General features: G+C 38.5%; 1 protein-coding gene across 1 annotated transcript; it reads left to right on the top strand.

Moving 5' to 3' along the window:
* The first annotated feature begins 10523 nt into the window (after window positions 1-10523).
* On the top strand, window positions 10524-24217 carry LOC101158097 (regulator of G-protein signaling 5). The gene is made up of 5 exons (XM_023954380.1): window positions 10524-10670; window positions 11082-11195; window positions 12373-12434; window positions 15957-16123; window positions 21914-24217. The coding sequence occupies exons 1-5, from the start codon at window positions 10627-10629 to the stop codon at window positions 22076-22078; spliced, it is 552 nt and encodes a 183-aa protein (XP_023810148.1). The 5' UTR covers window positions 10524-10626; the 3' UTR covers window positions 22079-24217.
* Window positions 24218-25781: the final 1564 nt, after the last annotated feature.

Genomic DNA, 25781 nt, shown 5'->3' on the forward strand with positions numbered 1-25781 from the left:
TAGCTTTTCTCTGCCCCCTTGTTAGTGCAAGGTTACTCGGAAATAGCTTTTAAAAACAAACAACTTAAAAAAAAACAATTAATGGAGCTGTGGGAAACGCCATTTAATTTCCTCTCGTGGACTCTGCAGCAGAGCATCTGGAAAGAAGACACCTCTTCATCCAGCAAGTGTGATGGCTGATGTTTAGCTAAAGTAACAGTTGCAACATGAAATATATCATAACAATACTTTTTTTTTTATCATAAAAATTTAAATTCAAAGACAAAAAGTAAAATCTGTATAAAAAAGGCGCTATATATGTCAAAATAAATGCCTTTATCACAATTTATATTGCAGATAAAATCACACAGAATCATTAAACACTGTTTGTTTTCCTGCATTACGTAACTTTTCTGTACCTTTTTAGTTTGATTTCCCCTCCCTTTTCTGTCATGGCTTGCATTGCGTGTCCTCTGATGTAACGCTGTTTCCTGCTTCCAATAAAAAAGAGGAAAAGGGATCAATTAGAGGAAACGCGTCATAATTTGCTGCTCAGCTGGAGGTAAAACCAGGAAATACACTATTTAAGGTGTATATTTGATTTTAAAACAATTGTGCAAATTAAATGGTGCAGAAAAAAACAAAATGATTCATCTTAAAGCAACTTTTTCTGTTCCTGGAAATAATCTAATTCTAGTTTTCCAATTAGAGCTTTTAAGGAAGTATTTTTTTCTCAACCTAAACTTTCTCTTCAGAGCATGAGACATTCGAGCTGAGAACCTCTGGACCATTCTAGAATCAGTCAAAGGAAGTGGTCATCATAAATCTCTCTAACTCAAACTCCTTGCTGCACATTTTTGTCTTCATCTGATGCTGACATTCACACATTCCCCTGCTGTGCATTTTTGCTTTGCAGTGTTTATCTCTTAGTAACCATTGTTGACCTTTAGCTACAAAATGTCAGAAAAATGGTGTGCTATCTGCACGATCTAAGCCGCAGAGTCATAACAGAGTTCCGAGGTTTGTGCAGGGACTGGAGCGCAGTGGTTTTTCGGCACAGATTACGTTCCCCCTTCCGTCTAAGAGGGAAAGACAAGGGCGCCTGGCGCAGCAGCCCAGTTTTCATCCGCAGAAGACAGCAATCATGGGGAACAGAGAACACAGTTCTTGAGATGCAAATACTGAGTTCCTGTTTTTTTTTGCAAAGGAACGATAAGCATCCGATTATCTGAGTTCAAAGTGCTCATTGTTCTCAGACTTTTAGTGAACTGAGACCAGTTGCTGCTTTGAGCAGGAACAACAAATACACGTGTTTAGTGAGGTCTGCAACTTAGCATATGTCATTGCTTTGGTACTTTTGCACATGTTTCAGTCTCAGGAACCCATATATTATAATTTCTGATCCCAGACCTCAAAACAGTCTACCATTGATAGAAAGTGAATGTTTTGGGTCTTTATTTAACTCTTTGGGCCTCATTTCTCTTAGAAAGCAGTATTTTATGGTGTCTTCTGCACCTATTAGGCCTGTAAATTAAGCGTAGGAGCTTCTGTCAGCATGATAATCAAAGCACCTGGATGCCAACTGCTGCCAGTTTATTTGAACAGCAGTGCAGCCACGGCCCAGAGGCTGAGTACACAAGGGCTGTCCCTTCCTGAACTCTGGCTTCTTGTAAATGTGGTAATCAAAGCAACCCCTGTGAGGACGTGTGTGCTTGTCTTGACTGTGAAGGCGATGCTTCGTCTGTCACGAATAAACACCAAGAATTCAATTTTGTTTAAAGATTTGGAGTGCTCAGGGCAAACAGGGTTGTTTTCAGCCTGAAAACTGAAGTCATTCAAGAATCTGAAGAGACTGAAATCCATAAAATAAAAGGTAAAGACTGCAGTCTTTTAAAGTTTGTGAGTGTTCAATTAAGGCAATACTCGTGCCTTTTTTTTTGTTGTTTTTTTATTTATTTTTTTGGATGAGGTCACAATAATGTTGCCAAGTCCTTCAGCGATGACAAAAAGGTCTCCATCAAAACATCCATAGATTTTAAGAACCTGCTGAATCTCTTTTGGGGGTTGCTGGAGCCTATCCTACCGACTGGTGGGCAAAGGTGGGGTACACCCTGAACAGGCTTTCAGTCTGTCGCAGGGCAAGTGTTATAGTTGTAATCAAGGATCATGTCATTGAATTAACACATTTTAAAAGGTGAAAAACTGAAGGTGTGAGGATTGTACACACTGTGGAGTCCATGTTTTGTTCTGAGTTGTCCCCCTGTCACATGAGCTGCAGGTTGATCATCATCCACAGCTGTCTTCATTTCAGTTAATTACCATCAGAATATTTAAGTGTCTGGTTTTTCAGTTCTTCTTCTGTTTGCTCGCTCTTTTTTTTTCTCGTAATTTAAAACCTAGGAGGAAACAGTGCAGCCATGTAGCTGTAATTTTACAAATGCTTGTTCTAGATGCTGACTGACTGATCACAAAAAAGTATCTGATCATCTCTGAGGTGTTTTTAATTTCATATTTACATCTTTTTATTGTTTTTATCATGAATGCATTTTATTTTTCTCTCTCGGAAAAGTTCTGTTAAAATAAATTTGGTTCTAATTAGTCACCTGATTTAAATCAATTTTACATGTGACTTTGTTAGCAGCACATACGGGTGAAACATAAGAGTTTTGAAATATAAAAAAGGAAATATGGTGTTAAACTTGGCATTACAACGGACCCCTGGTTGCTTAATGTACAAACTTCTATAACAATATCGGTTATGAATTGATATGTTTTTAAAACTAAATTGGTAATGTCAATAAAACAGAGCAATTTGTTTAGGGCATATAGCCTAAAAATTGTGCTTTTGTGTCTACCCTTGTGTACTTCTTTTAATTGTTTTCTATTTGTTTTATGTCCCACTATTCCCTAACTAAAAGCTAGTCTTGGGTGTACTACAAGTATACTTTATCTATATCTTGAACTATCTATATATTAAAATGTTCCAATTTAATCTGAAGTCTTCAGTTAGGATACTTTCCTATACTACACATACATGGGCTATAGTATACTTGCTAAACATATACTCTATATACTCAATAGAATAAACTTAAAATGAACTACTTTTTGCTAAGCTTTGTAAAAGATATCTGCTGAACTCAATGTTTTTTTACTTGGTTGTCCTTGTTCTAAAAACAAGTCCAAATCATCACTCTGCTTCCACCATTCGAGGTTTGTTTTGTTTTTCAAAATAATGCTCAGTTAGTAACTCTTTTAGCATTTTGACTTATAAAATTTTACATTAGGTCCATTTAGTCTGAGATGTTTGTGTACATCAAAATTTCTTTCTATAATATTTATTTTGAAACACATGCTTTTGATTACATTTTTATAATACATTTATGATAAACAAACCATTTTGTAAACAAAATTTAGTCAAATATCTTTATTTACTTTAAAAAGCCATTTAGATTATGTCTTTTTTATCAGTTTATGGTTCAATGAATAAAACTGACATGGGTTTAGTTTGATACTTCAGTCACTTATGACGACACATTCTGCAGCTAAGCAATTGGCAAGTCTGTGTTAAATGCCTGCACAATCAGCAACAGAACCTGTACTTTGGGAAACTGTGAAGCCTACAAGCTGATCATTTTTATTGGTTAAATCCTTGAAATCACAAGCAAAAGTACATACCAGGCTTATTTGGCAAGCTTTTTTTCGATCAGTTGAATGTTCTTTGGAACCCGTCAGAGTTTATTTGTTCATCAGCAACACTAAACTCTGTGAAATTAGAATTTTCCAGGGATTTTTTTGGCTCATGCAACTGGATTTTCTTATCTCGTGGGCTTCATCCTCATTGCAGAATTGACTGTTTACTTTCAATGTTCTGTACAGACTTTAAATCAACTAAAACTCACGTTTCTCATGAATTAGAACTAAACATTGAATGGGATCCTGATCTTTGCAAGAAAAAGGTTTCTTTTGTGCAACATTCATTAATGCATTTAAGAGAATTACACTTTTATCTTCCAAACACATCTGATGGAATGTTTTCCTATGTTCATATGTCACTCTGATTAGAGTTCAAACAAGGGCAAAGATGTTGTCCAAAACCCACTGGATCCAACATCACCTCCAGGTCGGGAGAAGAAAGGTGATCTGCTGACCAAAATGTTTCACAAGTCACTACAACAACAATATAACCTCTTCTTTGCCTGGTTCAAGCTAGCATGGCCCTCTACAGACCCACTGCCCCCACAAGCTGTATTTACACACCTCCATACACTAAGTGAATCAGGTGACCTGTGAGCACAGCTCAGTGAACCCAGTTACAGTTACATGGCCAAACGGAGTAACTATCAAAGCCCTCAAAGCCTGTACCTCGCAGCTCTCCATAGTCTCCACTCAGATCGGAAACCTCTCCCTGCTGCATGTCAACACCCCCTGCCTCAAATCAGCCCTCTGTCCCAAGAAACTAAAACAGCTTCAAGGGCTTTTAGACGTATTTCCTCAATCTCAGTGGTCGTGAAATGCTTTTTAACCCTATATGTCTGCATTCAAATGCAGAAGGTACACCACTGTAGATCACTCTGACCTTGGCTAGAATTGTATAGCAAAAGCACATCACTAAGAGAAACTGGGGCTTCTGTGAAAATGCTTTTTATTGACCTTTTCACCGTCATGCCTGATCTACTGGTGGGACAAGTGGCCACCCTGGTCCCCCACCTGTGCCTGGATTAAGGAATTTCCTACCAACTGTTTACAGACAGGAGCATAGACAACGATATGTCATCCACCATAATGCTCAGTGTTGTATCCCTACAAGGTGGTGAGTCTGCTCCAGTTCCCCATGTAAACTAATGACTGCACCTCCACCTATCTATGATTATATTTGCAGACGACTCCACCCTAGTATGACTCATAACTCATAACACCGATGAGTCTGTTTACACAGATGAGGTGCAGCAGCTGGTAGAAGGTAGGAACAAAAACAACTTGCTCCGCATCATCAATGTGACCAAGAAGGTAGTCATAAACAGGAGGCACAACACCACTGCTCCACTGCACATTCACACCTGTGTATAGAGAATTTCCATCCATCTACCCATCAATCCATTTTCTGAATCTGCTGAATCCCTTTGGAGATCACAGGGTTACTGGATCCTGTCCGAGCTACTGTTGAGCTCTGTCGGGGGACACTCTTGACAGGTCTGTCGCTAGACTAAAAAGAATTTCCATTCATAAATGGAAATTTACATCTTTAAGGACTTCCAATGGACAGCTTAACAGTGTGGTTTAGAAGCCCTAGCAGCAATGCCACCTCCTAAGAGTCCTTGGGAGAAAAAGACTGGATGACAAGCTGCTGGTAACTATAGTGTGCTGGCTTTATCTGTAAGAGGATGGACACCATTGCCAGTTCTTGCTGCCTCATCGGTGCCAAAACAATTGCAACCAACCACCACCACCCTACTGACCTCCATTTAATCTTGAAAGGTAAATCATAATGATGGAATAGATAATAACAATACACTGAAAATCTGCATGCTTCAGTAACGTAACACATTGATGCTTCATGAATCATATAAATCATGGAATCTAGTACATTAGCGCAACAAATACATTTTTTTAGGATTATATTCATTCATTCATTCATTCATTTTCTGTACCGCTTTGTCCCTTTCGGGGTCACGGGGCTGCCGGAGCCTATCCCGGCTACTTGGGCGTAGGCAGGGGATGCCCTGGACAGGTCGCCAGTCTGTCGCAGGGTAGAACATCCACAATCACACACCCATGCACTCTCACACTCACACCTATGGACAATTTAGAGTTGCCAATTAACCTATGAAGCATGTTTTTGGACAGTGGGAGGAAGCCGGAGATCCCAGAGAAAACCCACGCATACACGGGGAGAACATGCAAACTCCACACAGAAAGGTCCCCCATTGATGTATTTTTCATGTCCCCCAGCCGGGACTTGAACCAGGGGCCTTCTTGCTGTGAGGCAAGAGCGCTAACCACTGCGCCACCGTGCAGCCCTTTTTTTTTTTTTTTTTTTTTTTTTTTTTTTTTTAGGATTATAATAGCATAAAAAACATGCCAAAAAGTCAGCTAAACTCTTTATATCACTTCAAATTACTAAATACATTGAATTCTTCATCATATATGTTGCTTTGAAACAACAATTTCAAACTCTGCATGAGACTGAGTGACGCTTCGTCTTCTGTGTTGCTATTAGTAGCAAATACCGATACATACACCTGCAGTGCCCACTAGTGGTTGTTGTTTATTATTATTTTTTTTATTGCATCTAATTTGCACCTGAATAAAAGTCGCACCCCCTTTCAAACTACGCAAAAAAATCATATCCCTATTAATACGGTAACAGAAGATTGGTTTCCTTACCGTGGGACATTGGGATATTGATAACTCTTCTTGAACCCAAATAACCTCCTCCCTTCAAACAGACAATCATCATCCCTGAACCACAATCTTCTCCAAATAAAAACTCTTTAAGTTTTGTTTCTTTGAATCTTATGATTACAAAGCTAGAATGTTTTATTAATTTATTGCTAAAAATAATTTTGCAACACATAGAGATGTCATGACATCAATAAAATAGATCCTTTATGACACTGTTTGTCTGAAGAGTTCTTGTTTTTCATGAACGTACAACCGCATAGCGGCAGCCCTATATATAAAAAGAAAAGTAAACTTGTTGCTAAAAACGCATTTTCTTATTAAATCATTGGGAAATGTAGACCTCGGAGAGTTTATAAATTAAACACCTATTCTCTAAAAAAGCCTTTTTTGTGAGAATACATTTGCTGGGCAACATGAACTATATGTTCACTGAAGGCCAGAATGAACTGATGGTAAACATTAAGTATTGACATTACCTGTGGGAATGATGCCTCATTTGAGCCGCAAATTTTCCACTTGATGCAAAACACACATTGTTGTGAGAGTTAATGAAATGGCTAAAAATCCTCTCCTGTCAAATCCAAACACAACATGACCAGGGGGGTATTCCAGAAAGCAGGTTATGCTAGCTCCCACGGTAAGTTTGAGGCTAAGGAAGCGGATAACCTCAGCTTTCGGTTCCAGAAATGGAGGTTTGTTTCAGGGTATGTCAAGTTGCCATAGCAGCTCATGCTCTGAACATAACCTGGTCTGGAGCAGGTGTAGGTGAAGGTTAGTTGTTTTCAGACAGGTGAAGCAGCATGGCGGGTCCATTTGAAGATGATTTAGTGGATGAAGAAGCTCAGATAATACACTTTCCACAGTCAGAGGGTGAATAAGACCACGTATCCATGTTGTAAAGATAAACTTTTTTACATTGATCTAACTTAATTATTTGCTTCAGTTAAAATAAATAATTTTTTGGAGTTCAGCCAACTTAAAAATAACACATAGTTATCAGAGAGTTATTTTACTTTCAGTCAAATTAATTAAATTAAGTAGGTGTAACTTTGGTGCTGCTGTTAGATTGGCAGCGCATGGAATTGTGGGATACCATTCTATTCCCTTTGCCTGTCTGGTCGGATTTTTGTTTAAGTGTGGGTTTTTGACCAAATGTGTTTAGTTGTTTAGCTGTTTTACTGTGTTTTGTCAAGTTATTTTGTCCTATGTTTCATTCTCTCTGCACCATGATTGAGAGGAAGGGAGGGGATGATCAGGTTATTTACCACCCTTAGTGCATCATTATAATACAAGCACTGAAGTTAAAGTCAATGGCATATTAAAAACTCTGTGTTTCATGTTGCTAATTCACATTGAATTATTCATTTTAATGATATAAAAATGAGAATATCTGCGACCTCAAACGTAACCATATGTTCAAGAAGTAGAATAAATTAAGATGGAAAAACATTTAATTAAATTAAAGTAAAATGACATTTAGATAAATAAATATGTAAATTTGAGTTGTATAAACACTTTTAAGTTGGATAAACAGAAGAAATTAGGTTGATTAAAATTTAACTCAGTTACTTGTTACCAATTGAATAAATTCATTTAAGTTGGAGAAGTTGTATATCTACATGCGTCACAATGAAAATGGAAATGAGATAGAAACTCATGCGTTTACTTTGTCTGTTATTTTTCTCCAAGCAGAAACTCTGTCTTTTGCTGATGCAGCCGTATTACTTTGTTGATGGGCGTATAATCTTCATACGCCGTCATAAAAATCTCCAACTCCATCTTACTGAAGTATAGCGCTCTCTTTATTTCTCCACGCATTTGCATGGTGACTCCGGAAATCGGCGATCCATTGAGAATGCCTTAATGTACTTGGCGTGCACGCGCATTTACCCAGGGTACCAAGTCGAGTGTAATTACACCAACTCATATGCGGTCTTTTGGAACCGACATAGTAAGCAAGTTCAGGCGGATCTCAGCCAGAGTTCAGGGTTCTGGTATACCCCCCTGTGTTGTTAAGGCACATTAAAACGACATGTATGTTTTATGTTTAGCTATTTTACTAGCTTAGTTTCTTTTTTTTAGTTCTTCTTACAGTAAATTTTGCAAGTGTATCTTTTTATCAACACTTACATAAAGAGGATCTATTATTTTCTAACGGCAGCCACTTCTGGACCCATAAAAAATCACTAAACTAGATTGTACTACACATGTTTTTGTTTATTTCAGTTTGATCAGCAGAGAGCCAATGCCTTGGAAGACCTGAACTAATTCAACTGGATTTGCATAATTATGTATGTTTTCTCTGCACTAAAGATTTTATAACTGAAAGACAGGTTGAACTAAATTATAAATAATTGTATTAAGACATGTTCTACACAGACAAATGTTGACCTGATCCTAAAATCAGCTTTTTATAGACTATTGTTTTAATTAAAGTGATGGACGCAAATGTGTAGATACAGTGGGGCAAAAAAGTATTTAGTCAGCCACCAATTGTACAGGTTCTCCCACTTAAAAAATGAGAGAGGCCTGCAATTTTCATCATGGGTATACCTCAACTATGAGAGACAAAATGAGAAAAAAACTGATCCGTATAAAGGAAAGAATGAATGGGGCCATATATCATCAGATTTTGAGGGAAAACCTTCTTCCATCAGCAAGGGCATTGAAGATGAAATGTGGGTCTTTCAGCATAACAATGATCCCAAACACACTGCCTGGGTAATGACGGAGTGATTTCGTAAGAAGCATTTCAAGGTCCTGGAGTGGCCTAGCCAGAATCCAGATCTCAACCCCATAGAAAATCTTTGGAGGGAGTTGAAAGAGCACGTTGCCCAGTGACAGCACCAAAACATCACTGCTCTAGAGGAGATCTGCATGGAGGAATTGGCCAAAATACCAGATACAGTTTGTGAAAACCTTGTGAAGACTTACACAAAACATTTGACTGCTCTCATTGCCATCAAAGGGTATATAACTAAGTATGGAGTTGAACTTATGTTACTGACCAAATACTCATTTCCAGCCTAATTTACAAATAACTTCTCTAAACATCAGACAACGAAATTTTCCAGTTTTTTTTTTGTTTTTTTTTTTTTTGTTTTTTTTTGCTCATGAAGTCTCTCATAGTTAAGGTGAACCTATGATGAAAATTACAGCCCTCTCTCATCTTTTTAAGTTGTAGAACTTGCTCATTTGGTGCCTAACTAAATATTTTTCCCCACTGTGTTCATAATTCAATTCATTCATTTTCTAATTCTGTATTTTTTTTTTTTGAGATCTTATTAGGGCATTTTGTATCTTCTTGAGTTTTTATTTTTACTGTCATTACGAAAACAATATGCTCCTTGCAGTCCTTGACTGCTGTTGGCCATGATAAAAAGATCTGCTGTTACATAAACGGGAAAAAATAAAGTTTTAGAGGAAAATAGCAGTTTGAAGTGTCAGCTTGCTCTGTTTTTGATCATCCATCACAGATGAAATCTGGACATGCCCTAAAATTTGTCCAGGCCACGTTAAACACAAATGTAAACACTTGACTAGCTTTTAAATCTGTTTAGCAGGAGTCTGGCGTTCATCAATGAAAGTAAATCTGACACTGGAGCTGCAAACCTGCAGTTTCTAAAATAAGCTCTGGTCTTCTTAAACTGAAGGTAAAAGTAATCAAATGTAATTGATTTAGATGTATTTCTTGTCTCCTGAAATGCATTTTATGTAGCTATTGTTTTTTAAGATCCAAAACTGTAGAGTTTTCTTTTAAAAGAAAGAGACTATTTACATGCCATTTTATTAAACGCCTGCTAAGACCCGGAGAAGGGTTATTGTTATGGTTAGAGTAATACATGCGACTAACTTTGACTATTTTCTGGATAGATTTTTTTATTGTTGTGGCACTAGAGAAGCCAGTGGTGAAAATCTGGTTCAAATTAGAGCTATAACAGAATAATAACATGTACAACAATTGTAAACCCAATGACTGCTGTAAGATCAGTGTTCTAATTAAAACCCTTTAAAGCCAACAACCAGCATATCCTTCATCAGGCAGGCCTCTCATCTGCTGCTGCTGCACACATTCCAGTCTGATTGGCTTAGCTGCTGGCCCACAGCCCAAAGGGCGTCTGTATAAAACTCCTTCTGAGCTGGAAGCCGAAGTCAGAAAGCAGAAGAAACTCACAGAGACTCACAGCTGGCAAGCAGGAAAACTGAAATCACTCTTGAACATCGCAACTTGAACGCTTTGGAAAAATGTGTAAAGGATTAGCTGCATTACCTCAGACCTGCCTGGAAAGGTGAGAATGATGACACTGTGCTATGTTTTACCTGTCTTGTCTGATCTGAACTTTATATAGAAGTTATAGAACTTTATATAGAAGAGAAAGCGTTCTTTATTTGTAGTTATAGTCAAGTGGAAGTTTATTTTACTATTATGCTTTATCAACAGAGACTTTTTATTTGAATGTTGATTTTTTTTTTCTTTTAAATTTAACAAGCAGTTTACATTCTGTTTGTTCAGTTATGGACAAAATGCATTAAATCAAAAAAGGTCACAAAAGTTTTAATCTGCAGACACTAAAGGAAGATATTTAATTAAGAGATTAAACTCCTGAGGATTTTTTTAAAATGTAGTCATTTTTTCAAAATAAAAGTATTAAACTTGCAGAATTTTGGACTTTAATCATGTGTTCTTGTTTCCCACCTAGGGCTAAAGAGATCAAGACAAAATTGGGAGTTTTTCTGAACAAGCCTGAAAATGCCATCGACCTCATCATCCCTTACCCTGAGAAGACTGAGAAGAAGCCGGAGAAGCTTCAGAAGTGAGTGTTTTCATCCAAAGAGACAAATGATCAGACAGGCAAAGGAAAAGTGGTAGAATCGAGGCGATGTAAAGATCAAAGTAGGCCAGTGGCCTCCACAGACACACAACAGACGTCTCTAAAAGACCGCCTGGAGACCCATTTTTCAAAAGGATATTAAACTGTTACCTTTAGGTAACCCCTAAATCACGATGCATTCTAGTCGGAGAGCAAAGAGAGCTCAAGCTGAGGCTGTGCTATTTGTTTTTCTTACTTTTAAGATCTTTTGTATGTAGTTTGGCTCAGCAACAGGTCACAGGAGCTGCAGCCCTCCCACCCGCAGCTCAGAATCACATCTCTGTTACCTGTAAATGTGGAAACTTGAGGTGTTGACCTTGTGAACTAGGGATAATCTTCACTAATAATCAAACTGAAAGAAAGAAAAAAAGAAAATGTTGCAAAATGTTTTTGTAATTTATAAATGAAAATTGACAACACCACTTTCAGGTCAGTGAAATTCCCTTCTATAAACAATTTTAGATAAAATCTTTGGCGAAGCTGGAACATTTTATACTTGGGGGGGTGGCGAGAAGGGGGCAGAAGACTTTGAAAGGGTGACAAATGAGAACTGCGGATTGGAAGGATTAAAAAATATACATTTATAATAGCTTTATTATTGATGATTTATTGTTATATTTTCCACACACAAAAAAAATTCTCTCTTCCATAGCATGGAAAAAGCGCAGATTTTGGCTAAGGCCAGGGTGCTGACGGCCCCAATAGGCAAGCATACACAGTACAGGGGTGTTGCAAATAATTTGAGGGGCTCAGAATTTTATTTAAAAATACTCCATTTATTATTATTTTTTTGCTATGCTTTAAGAAGCTGGATTGATGGTTTCTTAATCTTTATATAGTCAATAATTTTTTGAGTCAATTTTTGAGTCAATAATTGACTCAAAAATTGGGGGGCAAAGCTTTTTGCCGGGAGGGGGCAGCTGCCACCCCTTGCCCCCTCATAGCTCCACCCCTGGATACAATAAAAGTAAAAGCTTTCCAGGATTAGATCAATAGGAGAAACGAAAAAAATTTTTATACCAATATGCTACCACTTCACTTGATTGTCTTTTGTTGAGCAACAAATATATATGTTGACATTTTTTAAAAAGATTTTCTTGTGATTATTTTGTTTGTGTAGGCCTACCCATGAAGAGGCTGCTCAGTGGCGTGAGAGTCTGGACCGGGTTCTGAATAACAACTGTACGTCTTTTTCTCTTTTTTTATATTCATGCACTTGCTCAGTGTTCTTCTTCCAAAAACCACAAACCATCAGTTCCCAAAAGGAGCTCAAAAATTCAGTCTGAAAAATGAGGAACATTTTCTGATTGAAAGTAATGTGAGACAACGCAAAATGTGTAGTTTGAAAATCTTCAAAAGTACAACTTAAGATGGGCAGACCTGCATGACTAATCCATTTGGGAAGAGTTCTGGTAACCTCTCTGTTGGTCTGTAATCCATGAGTATTCTTGACTTCTTCCTTTGTTGTTCAAATGTACAGTACCCACATGTTGATGAAGTTCCTTTTTTTTTTTTTTTTTTTTGGACGCCTGATCTGATTACATGGAAGATCAGCTGCTGGGAGCACTGCAGCAGCCTTGAAAGCTTTCTGATTGTGAATAATCTTTCTCACTGTACATTGACGGACTCCAAATTGTTTGGACATGGCCCCGCAGCCTTTCTTAGATTAATGGACGTCCACAGTGATGGTCTCTGATGTTTTTTTCTCCTGCCTGGCATAAAAACGCTGCTTTTATGGAGCTGGTATGTAGGCAGCAGGGCATCACTGCTGTGAAATCCATTCATTTTTACTCACTTTTGCCCTAAAGCTAGGTCTAAGCAATGAGAAAAAAAGATATATTTAAAAGTTATTTAACTAAGTTGTGTTTTGTTTTTGCTTCAATCAGGTAAAAACAAATTATTTCTTTTATTCCTCAAAAACCCTGGAAAAGTGCATTTAGTGAAGAAAATTGGGGTTTTTTTATCTGTTTTGACATCCTTTCATATTTAAACTCTTAAGCAGTTATCTAACACAACCATCAAGAACAATTTTGTCAACAAAGCCATGGAATGCAGTTATTCAGTCTCTGTGGCTTATTCTGTGGATTTGTGACTGGGATACAAAAACAACGCATACACCATCATAACTTTATACAGTCTGAGGCTGTGGTGTCCATTATGCTAGCAGTGTTAGTGTCAGATCCAAATGCCGACTGTCTGCTTATTATGCTACAGACGCACCAGGGATGTAACGCACTTTCACGATCGCATGTTTAGCCCACGGTGTTCACACTTGACAAGCAGAGACAGGCTTCTTTTTCTTCTGTTTACCAGCGTATCTCCGCCCCCTACAGCTCAAGGGGCATGATGTGGAGTGACAAACCAGTGTAAATCTTGCGAATCTTGCTCCTGGCTTTCTCGTTCACAGCTCTATTCTGATATATGACATACTTGGTGTCAAATAATTCCAGCTGGGCACAAACCGCAATTATTAATTTCTCCTCCAAATACAAAATGATTGGCACTTCCTTGACTACCGTTTAAAATTTGACACGTCACTACCAAATCCTAGTCCCTGAGTGGTCAAAGTTCAAACTGGTCTAACTTTATTAGCTCCACTCTACTAATAAGTGACTTATGTCCCGGCAGTGCATGGAGACACACACACAGCTGTCAGTGACCGGCTGCTTTATGTGCACAGTGAAGCCTCTTCCCTGCAGAGCTCAGTGGGTGGCAAAAGACCTTCCTAAGTGGCTCCTTCAGCTACAACAGATATGTTTGTCTTGTGTTTGCATGCTTTGATTAATGCTTGTATGCATCTGTGCGTGTACACCGGACCGTAAAGGTTGTGTGTGTTGTGGTAACATCTCTAAGGAGAAGTCCAAATGGTTCCATCTGAGTTGATTCATAGCTCTGCTCCTGCTAAAGACTGATTGTCCAGATTCTGGAACATCTGGTACTTCTCTCTAAATAGATCTGTTTTAAAAATATTTCCAATTGCCTTTTAATAATCATTACACTGTTTTAGATACAATGAAAATAGATGCATCATTTTCCAAGACATATTCTACAGAGTGACAGGTATTCATTCGAAATTCACCTCTAAGTTGTGTGATGGACAGTTGGCGTGGAGTAAGCCCGTCCTCATTTCCCATCATCCATCTGTTTACACTTACTCCCGCTAGCTTAAAGCCCCTCACAACCCACACCTAACATTACCGGTCCAACAAAAATGTTGAGCAATATTGGAGCTATCCAGTTCTGAGCCAGATACCAGGTCAGAAGAAGAAAATTGAGAATGTAGTGGAGCAGGGAGCTCCTACAAGCTTTTTCCAATGGCATTTTTCCGTCTGTTCCTGATTCACAACCATATAAATCAAGAAATATTCAGTAAAAGATGAATTTTCTTTATACATGTCCTCTGTTATGAGAAAAATGCCACAATGCCATTTTAAAAACACCAAAAAAATGATTATTGCCAGAGCAGGTATTCAATTTCTGGAAACTGTCCCCACTTGTGTTGCTTTCAATGCAACATATTACATAAAATGACAGGAAACACCATTGTAACCGTTTTTATGACACACATTTGGGTTTTCTTTGTTTGTTTGTTTTTTGTTGAAATTTGAAACCACAGACAAATGTGTCCCCACAAAAAAAAACATTTGAGCATAAAAGGTGTGTGAATGAGTGTCCGCATTTTGTGTGTCCTTGTACTAAAGGTTTGTTTGAAAAAAAAGAACTTGAGCTTGATTACAGCTAAATGCTATTTTGATCCAGGCTAGCCCATTTAGATGGAAGATAAAGCCTGAAGCCAGCCCAGAGCTCTTATCATCTGCAGCACATGCTTTTCAGACAATTGCCGCTCTCACAAGCATTGTGTTCAACTACAATACCCTTGACTGAAGTGTGTGGCCTTTGTTATGTTTAAACATTTTCATAGAAGTTTTTTGTCTATTTCACGAAAATAGATTGTATTTGAAATGCAAAACGCATCCCATTAATTAGTGTTTTTTACAAAGGTCACTATTTGTTTTATTTCATTTTTTTCTATTTCATACATTGTTCGGCGTTCTTTAAAAAGAGAAGGAAAAACATTACATATAAGCGCTCACTCTTTCTACAGCAACAATTTTCTGTAATTTAGACCTCAGTTTAGAAAAAGTTTCCACTACTTTACCTCTGAAAATCACATGCGACCTTTTCAAACCAGATCTGCGCAACAATGCCAACTCCATAAATCAATTGAAGGCCTTCTTGATGTCAGCTTTGTAAATGTTTCACTGCAGCTTAGTTCAAACCTGAGTCAACTGTAATGGAAATATGCTCCTGCTGACATTCAGTTTCTGGTGATCGTGAGGCAGTTGAGCTAACCTGAATGACACATCAAGATGTTTGGGCTGTGACTTGCATGTTGTGGACAGGTTATATATGGATTAGAGCCATTTTTATAAATAGAAATCTTCATTTAATTTATCTATCGGGAAAATTTACTGGGTGAAAGGTGGTAAAGTACATCAGTAATTGTTTCTTATCCATAAATTCATTGTGTTTTTATGAAGTCAAAGCAGATTTGTACTTACAGGATACATTTTCATTCAGTGTCTGTGATTTCCTTTTAAACTTGATTGTATGCATGTTCACTGCAAATAGAAAACAATAAAAATTCCCTGCATCTCTGAAAAGTTCTTCAAACATATTTTCCTCTCACATCCTCTCCTTTAGATGGTCTGACTGCTTTCCGCAGCTTCCTGCAGTCTGAGTTCAGTGATGAGAACATTGAGTTCTGGATGGCCTGTGAGGACTTCAAGAAGACCAAAAACCCAGTGAAAATGGCAGCCAAGGCCAAGAAGATCTATGAGGACTTCATCCAGTCTGAAGGACCCAGAGAGGTCAGATATTTCTCTTTTGTTTCGAATCATTTTCATTAACTGTGTTTTCACACTGACGAGCAGACACTTTCAATGGGAATGCTGAAACAGCTTTCAATGGCTCAATTTGCTTCATGATTGAATGGGCTGAACCCTGTGAAAGCATCGGATGCTTAAAGCATTGGTTCATTTCAAGGGAGAACCCTAGTCCCAAAATGAGTTCCAACCAAAAAAAAGTCACCAAAACTGGTATTCATTAAATATAATTGTACACGTGAAACTTTTATTAGCAGCAGTTGATGAATATTATGTATTAAGATATTGGCGTGTGGGAAAAACTGTCACAATCAATCCACATTTGGAGTAGAGTCCTGGTTTTTGGCCATTGAATGCATCTTTCTTTTATCTTGAAGTCAAAGGCTCTTCTTCTGTTTCCACACCAAAAAAACTTTGCAAATATGAATTTTTTAGCTTTGCTAGATTGGGGGTTTTAATCTAGCAGTCTATGCTGCTGCTTTAAGACAGTACTGGATGTATTTTCGACACGTGACCGAGCATCTTGACATGCATCAAGAATGAGTCAGATATGTTGGGGAGAATCCTGTAGTTTTCCAAAATAAAACTTCTTTCAGAATCCATCCATCCATCGTCCTCCGCTTATCCGGGACCGGGTCGCGGGGGGAGCAGTCTAAGCAATGATATCCAGACTTCCCTCTCCCCGGCCACTTCCTCCTGCTCCTCTGGGGGGACCCCAAGGCGTTCCCAGGCCAGCCGAGAGACGTAGTCTCTCCACCCTGTCCTGGGTCTTCCCCGGGGCCTCCGTCCAGTGGGACATGCCTGGAATGTCCTGCTGACATTCGGTTTCTGGTGTTCGTGAGGCAGTAGAGCTAACCCGTATGACACATCAAGATGTTTGGGCTGGGGGACATGCCATCCCCAGGGAGGCGTCCAGGAGGCATCCGCACTATATGCCCGAGCCACCTCAACTGGCTCCTTTCGATGTGGAGGAGAAGTGTTTCTACTCTGAGCTCTCCGCGGGTGACCGAGCTTCTCACCCTATCTCTAAGGGAGCACCCAGCCAGCCTACGAAGGAAGCTCATTTCCGCCGCTTGTATTTGGGACCTCGTTCTTTCGGTCATGACCCAAAGCACATGACCATAGGTGACCATAGATAAAGGGCAGCCCTGCCGGAGTCCAACATGCACTGGGAACAGTGCTATGCGAACCAAGCTCTTGCTCCGGTCATACAAAGACCGGACAGCCCTTAGTAAGGCGTCCCGGATCCCATACTCCCAGATGATCCAGGACAGAAACCGCACTGTTGTTCCTGGATCTGAGGTTCGACTATCGGATGGACTCTTCTCTCCAGTACCCTGGCATAGACTTTCCTAGGGAGGCTGAGGAGTGTGATTCCCCGGTAGTTGGAACACACCCACGGTCCCCCTTCTTAAAGAGGGGAACCACCACCCCTGTCTGCCAATCCAGTGGTACAGTTCCTGACTACCATGCGATGCTGCAGACACGTGTCAGCCAAGACACTCCCACAGCATCCAGAGACTTGAGGTACTCAGGGCGGACTTCGTCTACTCCCGGAGCCTTTCCACCGTGGAGCTCATTGACTACCTCAGTGACTTCAGCTTGGGTGATAGACAGCCTCATCCCAAAGTGCTCATTCTCTGCTTGTCAGTGGGATTGAGAAGATCCTCGAAGTATTCCTTCCAGAGCCCGACAATATCTCCAGTCGAAGTCAACAGCTCCCCACCTGCATGAGAACGGTGCCTGCAGAGAACTGCTTTCCCCTCCTGAGGCACCGGACGGTTTGCCAGAATCTCTTCGAGGCCAACCAATAGTCCTTTTCCGTTATTTATAAATAAAACAGAAAACGTGTTTTTTTCTCTGTGGCCTGGGACCAACTGTCCCATGAACTGGTACTGGTCGGCGGCTCAGGGGTTGGGGACCACTGCTCTAAAGTACAACACTTCCTGTCTTTATGTCCTAGCTAAAGCATGTTTGCAAAAAATACATCTTTTATCCATTTTTCTGACTGACACTCAGTGCTTATGCTGTTGTCACATCCCTTTTTGGATTTCTTTGCTCAGTGATCCACCAGATAGTTAGTCTGCATTGACATTGTTGCTGAACTTTCCAGGATTCACCTTTAAATAGCTAAAACCCTCATTTTTTTACCAGACCTGAGTTTGCTTATTTTGTCCACACCCAATTCAGATAACAACTAATGTCCACTAAACTACTTCTGTGCCGGTCCCAAGCCCGGTTGCTTTGAGAAGGTTGCGTCAGGAAGGGCATCCGGCGTAAAACATTGCCAAGTTTACCATGCAACTCGTTCGCTGTGGCGACCCCTGATGGGAAAAGCCGAAAGAGAAACAACGTCCACTAAACAAAGCATATCATAAGAAAATGATCTCTGGTGTGGATCAAACATGTATAAAAGTGCCCTGAGGTTTTTAAGAAGAGGCTCAAGACCCACCTTTTTAGTCTGGCTTTTATATGACTTTGATCATTCCTTATGTCTTTTATTATTCATCTATTTATTAATTGAGGTATTTATTTACATATTTATTTATTTATCTATTTATTTATTTTCTTGTAAGGACTATTATTATCTTTGTTTCTAATATGCAATTCTTTTTATTGTTATTTTACCAATGATACTTAGGTTATGTTTTAATCACTGACGTTTTTTTATTTTTTAATTACTAACATTCTTTTATCTTATTTTATTTTTTATCTTTTTCTATTTTTATTGTTGTTATTTTATGATCATTTTTATTTTTTATTCTGATGTTTTTTACTCCAGTGTTTCCTCTGGGGGATCCATCGTTCTTGGGCACCACCAGCTTGACCTGTAGGGCGTGCCGTTGCTGTGGTGCCCGTTCCGGTTGGGCGGGCTGGGGTCCCACTCTGTGGTCTAATAGCCATGGATGGGGCCCTGGGCTGCCCTGTGTTGGGCGGGCGCTGCGGTAATGGCCCCTGTGGTCCGGCTGGGCCTTGGAATGAATGGATCCCCATGATATCGTTTCCTCACAGCAGTACCAACCCAGACCTTCTTCAACTGCAGTTATTTGTTTCTGTTCACTGTTCTACTGGGGTAACTGGGTGGGTGGGGATGGGGGCGGGGGGTGGTGAGGGAGGGGTACCTTCTTTGTGGGATTGTCCTTTGTTTTCTGTTTTGAACAACTTTCATTTTTTATGACTGTTTTATCTGTTTTTATGTTAAGCGCTTTGTGTTTTTAACCAAAATGAAAGGCGCTATATAAATAAATAAAGTTTGAGTTTGAGTTTGAGTCTGATTAAAATTTGTTTTCAAATGGCTTTACAATGGATTGTCATCAGTTTAAGGACACTAATTCCAAAATGCTAACTTGGTCATTAAAGCTAATAAAAATCCAAATTTTGCAGATGATGTGATCCTCTTTGTTAAAGTGAAGATGTTTGGTGAGAATTCTCTGCTTTAATTCTGAAGTGAACTGTCGGAAAAAGATAAGGCTGTCGTCCTTGGGCCCGGAAAGAAGGGCTACCTTAGGTGAAGACTTGAAATGTCTTTGTTTTGTCAGTGTGTATAAAGGAGTGGGGAGGGGGCTATGGAGACATATCTGGTCTATATCAGGGTTGCTAAGATTCATGGCAAAACTTTTGATTTGGTAGCTTTTATGGGGTTTTGGTTTTGAGCTCAGGATGACAGAAACAACAGGGGCAGAAAAGCAGGTTCACTAAATGAGTTGCCCAAGCAAGCCGGCTCAGTTTGCATTCGGAAAAATCTACGAGAGACTGAGTGAAGCCTCTCCCTCTCTGCAGAAAGTGGAGCCAGGTGACCAGGTTAAAACGTGAGGTCGGCAAACCTCCTACACACCTTTTAGCACACAGCCTCAATGGAAACCGGCCTCAGGGCTGGTTCAGGAACAGCTTATCTGTTGCCTTCACAACCACATCAGAGATAAGCTTAAGAAAGTGATTTGGAGTGAGGGAGATGTTGGCATTTTTACTCAGACATGACCTGAAAAAGTCAAAGACTTAGAGGATGCTAATATAAATGTTCACTTTTGAAATATTTATTTCCATGCTGCAACAGTGAAGCCAAAGAAAACCTCAATGGAGGATTACTTCTAATGGAACAGTACATCTAAGGAGTAGTTGCTCCCTTTGACATAAACGTTAATGCTTTATGTGTTTCACCTGCTTTGTATTCTAACCATAGACATGCAAAGTCCATCCTCGGGCATCCATTCCAAACATTTACACCTTTTATCTTCATTATTTGACACTTAGTACAAAAATTGTCTTTTATCAATAAACCACAGTTTTGAGCTTAAACCAAAAAAAAAAAAGTCTGAAATCCCTTTTTTTTTTGAGGTCATATATGATGTGTAAAAATTCTGAACATCAATTTTAGAAGCCATCTTTAAGACTTTAAAACTATACACCAAAGAAAATTGTAAACACAAGTCCTAACACTGCATTGCCAATCAGTTTTACACCATACATTAATGTCTACACTGTCTACCTTTATATTATTATATAACTAACTAAGATTGTTAAAAGACATTGAAAAAATTGTGTATTAGGACTAAAGTACTCATTATTTAATGAAACATTAATTTAAAAAAAAGCAGCAAGTGAAATTATTCCAAAAAATATATGTAGAAGCGCAGTACTCAGATGTTATAAGCATTATAATGCTATAATGATGCTTTAGTGAGTTGACACCCAAAATGTACGGTAAAATATTTGCTGACAAATGTAATTTTCTGACTATTTTTAATTCTGTTATGTTTAAAATGAAAAAGGTTCCTGCAATTTATGTACCAAAAAAGTATGATCTGTGACATATCATATTGAGCAGTCTGAGCACTTTAAAGACCCATTCTGATTAAATTTGTGTTTTGGTGTTTCTGACATGATCTATAGGCATTTTACTCATGTTGTGGAGGATAAAGAAAATTAAGCTTAAAATGGAAAAAAAAATAATAATTAAAATTGTTGTAAATTAAGACCAGACAAAAATGCTGTTTAAAAAAGCTTGTAGTTGTGGCGTAGAAGTTACAATCAGCAGTACTACAATCAGCATCCACTAACAGATTAATAGATCCATGTTCATCGTTGTTTTCCTCATCTGAGCTGGCATCTGGCTCAAACCTGTGCCGCTGGATCATTCCAATGTTGCTCGCCATTTTTGTTACGTTTTTCTAATGTTAGGTTGGGAGTCCCAACATCAACTCAGAGGCAAAGTTCTGATGAACTCCTGCCGCTCTTCAGAAACTAGGTCCTCAAAACGACACAGTTTTTTAAAATTTTGTTTAAAAACAGCATAATCATAAACGACCACTGGAAATGCTTTTATAATAGATCAAAAGATGATTACAGGGGGACTTCAAAAGATTGGAGAAAAGTGTGCCTCCTTCGAGGCAAAGTACAGTTGACAAGATCCAGTTTCTAGGAGTTCATGAATACTCTTGAAATCTCTCATCAGTCTTCCATCGTTATCACTGGGATGGTACTCAGCCTGACTTTTAACAGTTTCACCTGGTTGTAAATGTCAACTTTTATCATTTTGCAATAAACCTTTTCCTAATATTTCAGTATTTAATGAAATATTTGCTCATCTTGAAGATCAGAATTGATATTTTCTTACCATATCCCAGTTATTGTGATTACTACTTTTTCTTTTTTATTTATTTAGCATAAATATTTAATAAATTATTTTAAATTATGTTTTTTGTGACAGACTTACCTATCTTAGGGGCATCTTTTTAAGTGTTTGTTTAATGTAATGTGATTATTTCCTCTCTGCAGGTGAACATCGATCACTTCACCAAGGATGTGACCCTGAGAAATCTGGTGGATCTCTCCCCGTCCACTTTTGAGTTGGCTCAGAAGAGGATTTTCGCCCTGATGGAAAAAGACTCCTTCGCTCGCTTCCTCCGGTCTGAGCAGTACCAGGAGCTCCTGGTCAACTAAGCCAAACAAGAGTTTGAGGAGCTGGGGTGGGGAGGTGGGGTTGTTTCAAACAAGCAGTTTTTAGTTTTCGTCAAAAAGGAATTACAGCTTTAAACCCCTTCAATAAACTTTAAATGGTATTCAACACTTTGAGGACTTTTTTTTTTCTTTTTGGTCAAGACAGCCGGTTTCAATTTCAAACGAAATCAGTTAAAATGTACAACTGCAATTTGAAATGGCCCAGACTCCCCACCTGACCTCCTAAAGTGCCAGCAAAATTAGGTCCACTGAGAAAATCAAATGTCAAATTTTGAATGTCTAAACCACTTTGAAATGTATTCGACCATAAATTGGCCTGAAGAGAAAGAAAGTTGCAAATGTAACAAGTGTGTTTCTATTATCTGCTTTGAATAGAAAACTTGGCCAAAAGAATTATTTTTGCAACTTGTATCAAATGATGCTTTCACTTTTTAAGGAAAATCCAAAATGTCATAGTTCCTGCTTTATTGGTCTGCCAGCAAGCTAAAGAAAGGAAACAAAGCAGGAGGATTTTGTCATCATCTTGTTCTGTAAAAAAGATAAACCGTCACACACCTTATGAGTGTGGCAGTCAGTTTTGCTCACATGCTTGGATTAGCTCCAATTCAAGGCTGCCTCCGCACCATAAATCCTCCCCTAAGCACACTAAAGCCATTCAATTTGATCACATTTATATAAATCACAGAGTTAATGCATGTCTGAACACGGACATCCAGAATTTGAGATAGGTGGGGGTTTCTCACAATAAAACATTTAAGACTTTTGGGATAAATCTGATCTGTTGGTTCATCTTAAATGTGTAGAATCTTCCTTAAACAAAGCACAGTCAATGGTTGAGTTGTTTTCCCCATTGAAGACTTGCTGGGGGTTTTTATACAAGAAAACACACATGTTTCATAGTGCCTGCACCACACGAGCTTGTTTACTTTGACTGCACAGATTGATGTCAGGAGTTCTGAAGTTCTTAGGAACCACATATTTTCAGCACATTTTCTCTACTGCACAAAAATAGACTCATGGTGCAACACTGCATGTCTAACGATCATCACGTAACCGTTCGTACCGATCCCTCACAATCGCACAAAAGCAACATTTGGACTTGGATCAAAGCCCACCTTTTGGGTTGTGAACCTTCCTGTGGGAGCCATCCCTTAAGGAGACTGCTGACTAGTTGGCTCAGCAGTGCAGCTCCTTGGCTGTCACTGCACTGCAAGTTGTTAAGATGGGAAAACCAAGTTGGAGGGAATCTCAGAAGAAGTTGTAAACAGAGCTGCAGCTTTATACGAAAGACCTTTTTATTTTTCCCATGTGACAATAACAAAGATGTATATGTGTTCAGATGAAAATATGGGAAGAAAGAACTTGAATGGCTCAGGCACTTGGCATCCCCCATCAGAGTAGCACCGGTAATATAATTACTAATCATCCATCAGATCATTTTATTACATAACATCATAGTAAAAAAAAAACTGTTTTCTGTGTTAAAATTCACTTTAAACAACACTTGATTCTTTCATAGATTTTGGTTAATGTCTTCAACCAGATAAGGCTATTTAACCCTTTATAATGTCACCAATAACTATTAACCAGCATCATGCTTTTCAGAAGACTACTTTAAGTTGGTATGCAATGTTAAAATGTCACAATAGTTGTACTTAGAATGTACCAATCATTATTAAATGTGATTTTATTTACTCTTTTACTCATATTTTAACCAACATTATTGACATATTCAGCAGTTTAAGTCCTTATTGTTCTCCAATTCATTTGACATACTCTCAGGAGAAAACAAGGTAAAGATCTTCTTGTGACACAGATTGACCACTCTGGTGTCACAACCTAGACTTTAAAAACTGAAAAATAAATCATCCTATTTGAAAGATAACATTGTCAATAAAGGCTTTAACAGCACTGGATATGCATTATGAATGTAGCCTTGCATGTACGTCTTGAAGTGGATGACATAAAAATATATATATGCATACAATTCCTGAAGATGTATTTATTTATACATATGTGTAAATACCTTATAAGTTATTATAAATACCACAATGGAAGCCATGACGTTAGCGTGGCACCGACTCAGGTTTTTTCGCTGTTCATAAAGGACCACACACCAGACCCCTTATTGTCACTTTGTTTTTTTTCTGTAGACTCAACAAGTTTAAGTGCATACGTGTGTTATAACCCTGTTCCTACTGCTGTAGAGATCATCAAGCATGTTGCATTAAGATGACAAAATAATGTTCGAAAACAATGTGGAATCTCATTAAGGATGAGGACATTTGACTGCTAAATCAGTGCCAAATGGTGGCATGATCCGTGATAATATTTTTCTATGTTTCTGAGGTCTCACTGCATGATAAAGCAAAGTTCCCATAGCCTGCTCACACAGCCTGTTTTTAGCTCTTCAGTGCACCATCACAGAAATTGTTTTCACCACCAAAACACATGACTTCCTGTTTGAAGCTGGGTTCAAACTAAATGTTTGCTGGAGTCAGGCGAGTTCCCCTTAAAGCAGTAGGTGGCTTGACGCGTGGAATAAGCTAAAATATGTAAGTTGACGATATTTTTTAAGCCAGTATTAACTTTTTTAAATCAGAAAAAAACAGATTTTAGAATGCCTAGTGAAGAACAAAATCTTTTTTCAGCAAAGCTCACCACTGAGAGAATGTACTTAATAGTAGAGTTGTCCCTCGTTCATTGTGAGAGTTGCATTCTAAATATACCTTGCAATCTGCAATAGATGAAGTCTATGCAGTGGTCAGTTCTATTTTTTACAATAACTAGATGTTTTGGCTAGCTGAACTCAATCTGTACAGGAGAAACACTATTGAGTCACAAGAGTCTACAGCCAATCAGGATTCAGAACACAATAGAACAAGCCTGTATTCTCTGAAACTAAAAGGCTACAGTGTTATAATATACCAGTCCTCACACACACTCACACTCCACCCCTTCACTTTACAACATTGACTCACACAATACTACAACAATACACACAAACACTTCAAGTTCAAAGTTCAATCTAGTTTCACTTTCAACGCGCGTTCAATGGCTGCAGGTCTTGTATGTTGAGCCTGAAAAGGATCGTAAAAACTTATGTAACTATGAAAGAATGCAAGAGTGTTGAAAGCAAAAAGCCAAAACGCACATTTACAAACGTTTACATAAACTTTTCATTGGAAGTGGTCACGAATGTGCGTTGTGTTAACATAGTTTGTCAGTCCATTGAGAACATTCTAAAGCTGTCAAAAATTTGTTTCTAGTATGTGAGTAAGTCTAAAACCTGTCTCAGAAAGTCTGACAATTGTTTATTTGTGAATAATTTGGTGATTGATGAAACTGAACGGCTAGTATTGGCAACAAAAATGATAATCTTCAAATGCTGTCACATGACTTTAAAAGTACAATATGTAGGGCTGAATCACACACCGTTTGTAACAACTTGAAAACTGAACATTACCAAAAAGGTTTCCAAAAAAATCGTGGAAAGTTAAAAGCGATGGATGGTTGCAATGGTTTTACAATTTTGTGGGCTTTTGTTTTTTATTGTCAAGAATTGCCTTACAGGGGGAGCATGTGGCTAAAAATCTGTTAGATAAAATTTTATAATTTGTACAATCATCACACAAACTCCACCTGGGGCTGACGTAAAAAACACAGAAGCACTGATAAGGTTCCT

This window comes from Oryzias latipes, chromosome 4 (assembly GCF_002234675.1).
Source record: "Oryzias latipes chromosome 4, ASM223467v1".
In the NCBI taxonomy this organism is placed as follows: domain Eukaryota; kingdom Metazoa; phylum Chordata; class Actinopteri; order Beloniformes; family Adrianichthyidae; genus Oryzias; species Oryzias latipes.